Below are 6,786 nucleotides of genomic sequence, written 5' to 3' on the forward strand. Positions count from 1 at the left end.
TGCAGCCTGATGTCTTTTCTTTTTCTCAGTGGTGTCCTGTAAAGCACAGCAGTTTTACGTTGCATGATATCCCGTTTACTCTTTCTTTATATGGGTTCTTGTGTTTTCGGCATCTTACCTAAGAGACCACCACCACATCCGGTATCACAAAGGTTTGTTCCTGTGTTTCTCGAGTGTTGTAGTTTGAGTTCTTACAGTTAGCTCTGTGACACGTGTGGTGTTCACTTTTGGGTATGGGGTTAGAAAAGGGCTCGATTTCATTTCTTTCCATGTGGCTATTCAGTTGTCTCAGCACCATTTGTTGTGGTCCCAAAGCACTTGTGAAAATCCAGTTGTCATAGCTGCATGAGCTTGCTTCTAGGCCGTCAATTCTGTTCCTCTGATGTACACTTTATGCCAGCGCTGCACTGTGTTTCTTTTTATTGGACTTGAATTTTTACTTTTTATTGACAGCTCGCAACTGCATATGTTTATGGGGCACCATGTGATAATTGCACACATGTGTACATTGTGCAGTGAGCAAGTTAGGCAAGTAACACACTCGTGACCTCACATACTTCCTCCCCTGTGGTAAGAGCACTGAAAATCCACTCTTTTGGTCATTCTGAAATATACATTATTATTAACTATAGTCACCTTGCTGTGTAATAGATCACCAGACCTTATTTCTCCAGAGTGAAACTTTGTACCCATTGGTCAAACTTCCCTTCGTCCTTGTTCCTCCATCCCCCCCGCCCGCAGCTCCCAGGCTCTGCTAACCATCATTCTGGTCTCTAGTTCCATGAGTCTGACCTTTCCAGTTTCCACATTCAAGTGAAATCATGCAGCATGTCTTTCTGTGCCTGGCATGCGACACTCAGCGTAATGTCTTCTAGTTGCATCCCAGTTGTTGGAAAATGACAGAGTTTTGTTCTTTTCTAAGGCCGAATAGTATTTCATTGTGTACTTAGACCACGTTTTCTTTATCTGTTCGTCTGTTAATAAACACTTAGGTTGATTCTATATCTTGACTCTTATGGATAATGCCTCAGTGAACATGGGAGTACAGATATCTCTTCGACCTATTGATTTCAGTTCTTTGGGGGATATTCCCTGAAGTGGGATTGCTGGATCATACGGTAATTCTATTTACAGATTTTTGAGAAACCTCCATGCTGTTTTCTGTAATGGTTGTACGTTCCTACCAGCAGTGTACAAGGGTAGCCTTTTCTCCACGTCCTTGCCAGTGCTAGTTATCTTTTGTCTTTTTGATACTAGCCATTCTAATGGGTATGAAGTAATTATGTGTCCTAGTGATTTTAATTTGTATTTCCCTGATGATTAGGGAGGTTGAGCATTTTTTCATCAGCCTGTTGGCCATGTGGAGGTCTTATTCTGAGAAACGTATGTTCAGTTACTCTGCCCATTTTTTAAATCGGGTTGTTGTCTTGCTATTGAGTTGTTTGAATTTTGTATGTATTTTTGGATACTTATTCATAATCAGGTGTATAGTTTTCCAATATTTTCTCTCATTCCAGTCATCGTGTCTTCGCTCTCCTACTTGTTCTTTTCCTGTGCGGAAGCTTTTTAATTTGATGCAATCCCATTTTCGTCTCTGTTTGATTTTGTCGCCTTGCTTTTGGGGCTATCTGCAAAAAATCATTGCCCAGACCAATGTTGTGGAGCTTTTCCCATATGTTTTCTTCTAGCAATTTTACAGTTTCAGGTGTTCCATTTCCATCTTTAATCCATATTGAGCCGATTTTTGTAGGTGGTGTAAGATAAGAGAAGGGTTCAACTTCATTTTTCTGAGTGTGTATACACGGTTTTGCCAACACCGGTTATTGAAGAAACTGTCATTTGCTCGTTATGCGTTCTTGGTACCTTTATTGAAAAATCATTTGACTGTCAATATGTAGTTTTATTTTGGGGCTCCAGTTTGTTTCACTGGTTGACGTGAATGTTTTTAGTCTACTACCTTGTGGTTTTGATTACTGTAGCATGTGTCTTTGTCCATTTCTGTTGCTTAGAACAGAATTACCTAAAACTGGGTGATTTATAAAGAAACAGTCTTTATGGCTTACAGTTTCAAATGTTGGGAAGCCCAAAGTCCAGGTAACACATCTGGTGAGGAACTTGTTTGGTGGTGACTTCAACGACACAGTGTATCACACTGTGAGAAAGGCAGGAGCGAGAGAGAGAGAGAGAGAGAGAGAGAGCGCGAGAGAGAGAGAGAGAGAGAGAGGGCATGCAACACACACGTAAAATTCTTCACCTCGATCACGTGGGACTCATCCCAGGGATGCAAGGTTGGTTCAACATATGCAAATCAATAAATGTGATACACCATATTCATGAAATCAAACACAAGGACCATGCGGTCATCTGTATAGTTGCTGAAAGAGCACTTGATAAAATTCAACAGTCATTCATGAGAAAGGCCTTCTATAAGTTAGGTATAGATTTCAACTATCTCAACATAATTAAAGCCGTATATGATAAACCCACTGCCAATATCATCCTGAATGGGGAAAAGCTGAAAGCTGTTCCTTTAAGAACAGGAACTAGACAAGGATGCCCACCCTCACCACTCCTATTCAATATAGTGTTGGAGGTACTAGCCAGAGCAATCAGAGAAGAGAAGGAAATAAAGGGCATCCAGATTGGAAACGATGAAGTCAAACTGTCCCTGTTTGCAGATGACATGATCCTATATGTCGAACAGTCTGAAGGCTCTACAAAAAAACTCTTGGAGTTGATAAAGGATTTCAGCAAAGTAGCAGGATACAAAATCAACACAAAAAAACCGGTAGCATTTCTATTCTCCAATAGTGGACATGCAGAAAGAGAAATCAAGAAAGCTTGCCCATTGACAGTAGCCACCAAAAACATAAGGTACTTAGGAAGCGAGTTAACCAAGGATGTGAAAAATCTCTATAATGAGAACTACAAACCACTGCTGAGAGAAAGTGGAGAGGAGACAAGACGATGGAAAGATATCCCATGCTCTTGGATTGGAAGCATCAACATAGTGAAAATGTCCATACTACCCAAAGTGATATACAAATTCAATGCAGTCCCCATCAAAATTCCAGTGACATTTTTCTCAGAAATGGAAAGAACTATCCAGACGCTGATATGGAATAACAAAAGACCACGCATAGCCACAGCAACGCTGAGCCAAAAAAGTAAAGCTGGAGGCGTAACACTACCTGACTTTAAACTCTCCTACAAAGCTATCATAAGCAAAACAGTACAGTATGGTACTGGCATAAAAACAGACACACTGCTCAGTGGAATAGAATGGAGAATCCAGAAATCAACCCACACACCTACAGCCGTCTGATCTTTGACAAAGGCACCAAGCCTGTACACTGGGGAAGAGACCGCCTCTTCAGGAAATGGTGCTGGGAGAACTGGATATCGATATGCAGGAGAATGAAACTAGACCCATACCTTTCACCATACACTAAAGGCAACTCAAAATGGATTGAAGAATTAATTATACACCCCGAAACAATAAAACCTCTTCAAGAAAGCATAGGCGAAACGCTTCAGGAAGTAGGACTGGACACAGACTTCATGAACATGACCCCCAAAGCATGGGCAACCAAAGGAAAAATAAACAAATGGGATTATATCCAACTGAAAAGCTTCTGCACAGCAAAAGAAAGAATTAACAGTTAAAAGACAACCAACACAGTGGGAGAAAATATTTGCAAAATATGCATCTGACAGAGGATTTATACTTAGAACATACAAGGAACTCAAACAACTTTACGAGGAAGAAACAAGCAACCCGATTAAAAAATGGGCAAAAGAGCTAAATAGGCATTTCTCTAAGGAAGATCTACGAATGGCCGGCAGACATATGAAAGAATGCTCAACATCACTCAGCATTCGGGAAAGGCAAATCAAAAGCACACTGAGATACCATCTCACCCCAGTGAGGATGGCTAAAATCCAAAAGACTCTGAACGGTAAATGCTGGCGAGGCTGCGGAGGAAAAGGAACTCTCATACATTGTTGGTGGGACTGCAAAAGGGTGCAGCCTCCATGGAAAATGGGATGGAGTTTCCTCAAACAACTGCAGATAGATCTGCCATAGATCTACCATTCCCAGCTATCCCACTGCTGGGAATACACCCAGAGGAATGGAAATCATCGAGTCGAAGGTACACCTTTTCCCCAGTGTTCATCGCAGCACTATTTACAATAGCCAAGAGTTGGAACCAGCCCAGATGTCCATCATCAGTTGAGTGGATATGGACAATGTGGTATATGTACACAATGGAATACTACTCAGCTTTAAAAAAGAATGGGATCTCCGGGGCTCGCCTGCGCCCCGGAAGCTGCCCCTTCTCGGGGGTCAAGATGGGCAGCAAAATGGCGTCTGCCAGCAGGGTCGTGCAGGTAGTCAAGCCACATACTCCATTAATAAGGTTCCCTGACAGAAGAGACAATCCTAAACCCAATGTATCAGAAGCTTTGAGATCAACAGGGGTACCATCTCATTCTGCAATTTCACAGCATTCTAAGGGAAGTAAATCACCAGATTTGCTGATGCATCAAGGTCCACCAGACACTGCAGAAATACTAAAATCATTACCTCAGAAATACAGAAGGAAACTTGTGTCTCAAGAAGAAATTGAATTTATCCAACGTGGAGGTCCAGAATAATCACTGTGAGCAGCAGTTTGTCATCAAACAAAAGAACTGACTTTACGATAAAGGACTTCCAAAATAACAAATGAGAAATTGTATATTAAACAACTTTAATAAAGTAAAAAAAAAATGAAATATAGAAAATTTAGATGGACACTTTTATCTCCTAATTTATGTATCTTGGTCAGCTTCTCCACAAGCTTACCTAATTGTTTATATGCTTTCTACTTATTAAAGTATACATTTTTAAATGTTAGCCTATTTACTCTTTTTTGGGGGAGAGGCAGCTAGCCAGTATGGGGATCCAAGCCCTGGACCTGGTTGTATAACACCACGCTCTAAGCAACTGAGCTAACTGGCCAGCCCATATTAATATACTCTTGATTATCAAATATAATGTGTTGAACTATTAAAAGCACGCGGTGTTCAATATACTAGTATATATTTCCCATAATTTTACTTTTCTTTCTGTTTCTGTTTAGACACGGGAAGAATTTATCAGGCAGAATTGCCGTTTTAAGGATGTAATTTTCCTGAAATTGGATGAGGATCAGTGAAATAATGATTATTTGTTCTGAATTCTCTCACATTTTTTAATTCACAAGGTTACTGAACTATAACTGGCTTAATAAATGTATCCTTCTCTAGAATCTTCTTCTGTAGTCAGACGTGTTGTCCATTGTGCATATCCTACTCTAAATGATAAAAATATAGCCGAGATAAAACAGTTGACTATGGGATTTAGACTGGGGAGATAACAGAAAAGATTATTTGTAACCTATATTTTAAAAAATGCAGAAAAGTATAAAATGGAAAATAAGAGATAAAAATGAATATAGCCTAGGAATAAATGTTTCACTAGAAACTGCAATTTATTATCTTTTGGGGATGTTAAGAAAGGCTTGTTTTTTTGTTTAGTTTTGTGATCACGTATGTAAATCCTGATAACCATTAACTTTCTCAAATTTAATGTCTGAAAGACAAAATCAACCAAAATATTTACTTATTAAGCAATTTATGAAATTTTAATAGGGCCTTCTTGTGTGTCAAGGCTGTGTATATTGTAAAAGCCTCACAAAGCTGAATAAATTCTCTTCCATACCTTTAAAAAAAAAAAAAAGAAAAAAGAATGGAATACTGCCATTTGCAACGACATGGGTGGACCTAGAGAGAATTATATTAAGTGAAACAAGTCAGGCCCAGAAAGAGAAATGTCACGTTCTCTCTTATTTGTGCGAGGTAAAGATAAATAGATAAATGCACACAGGAAAAAAAAAAAAAAAAAAAAAAGAAAAAATGGGGGGGAGGGGGGAAGAAGACGCGACAATTGCAATTCCTTGAAATTGATAGGACAAGCAAACTTTCAGAAAGGACATTGTTGGGAGGGAGGAGGGAGGGAGGTTTCTGTAATTGGCCGCAATGATCAACCACATTGTATGTCGACAAAATAAAATAAAATAAAAAACTAATACTAAAAATCAATCAATCAATCAATCCATAGCAATGTGTGTTTCCTTATTCCCTACCGCCGCCAGGGCATTCCCCCCAAGCCCCACCCCCCACCTGTCAGCCGGTCCTGCACCTGCCAGGCCCCGCCCACTGTGGGCCTCCACCCCCCCTCCCCTTGGAGCCCGGATGTCTGGGAGGATTGGGCGGCAGCGCAGCAGCAGCGGCGGACCCAGGAGGCCTCCGAGGGAAGCGGCGCGGCGCGGCGGCGGAGCAGGTAAGGCCCCCGGGAGGGGGCTGTGGGTCCCCAAAGAGGCAGGGCAGGGGCGCAGTGTCGGAGTGAGAGAGGAGGGAGGCGCGGGGTGCCTCGGGAGTTTTCTGTTGAAGAATTTACTGAAATCTGTATTAAGACTTTATGTGAGTGTGTGTGTAAGTGTGTGTGTTTGCGCGTGTGAGAGTGAGTGTGTGTTTGTGTGTGTGTGTGTGTGTGCGCCCCTCTCTTGCCGGTTTCAGTATTGTTCCTTGGCGTTCCGTGTGGTTTTGACTCTTTGACTAGTGTAAGTGAGGCTGATCGGAGCGTTCATATATAAACTTTTGTGTGGACAGATTTTCAGTTTTCGTTCGTAGGTCCCCAGCGGTAGGATTGCTGGGCCACGTAGTAAGTTTACATTTCACGTTTTGAAAAACTACCGACCT

The 6,786-nt window shown here is 41.1% G+C and overlaps 1 protein-coding gene across 1 annotated transcript; it reads left to right on the forward strand.

The window, feature by feature from the left end:
• The first annotated feature begins 4,308 nt into the window (after window positions 1-4,308).
• On the forward strand, window positions 4,309-5,265 carry LOC134369012 (alpha-ketoglutarate dehydrogenase component 4). The gene has a single exon (XM_063085237.1). It carries the CDS (start codon window positions 4,354-4,356, stop codon window positions 4,657-4,659), a length of 306 nt encoding a protein of 101 aa, XP_062941307.1. The 5' UTR covers window positions 4,309-4,353; the 3' UTR covers window positions 4,660-5,265.
• Window positions 5,266-6,786: the final 1,521 nt, after the last annotated feature.

Source organism: Cynocephalus volans, unplaced genomic scaffold (assembly GCF_027409185.1).
Source record: "Cynocephalus volans isolate mCynVol1 unplaced genomic scaffold, mCynVol1.pri scaffold_201, whole genome shotgun sequence".
In the NCBI taxonomy this organism is placed as follows: Eukaryota; Metazoa; Chordata; class Mammalia; order Dermoptera; family Cynocephalidae; genus Cynocephalus; species Cynocephalus volans.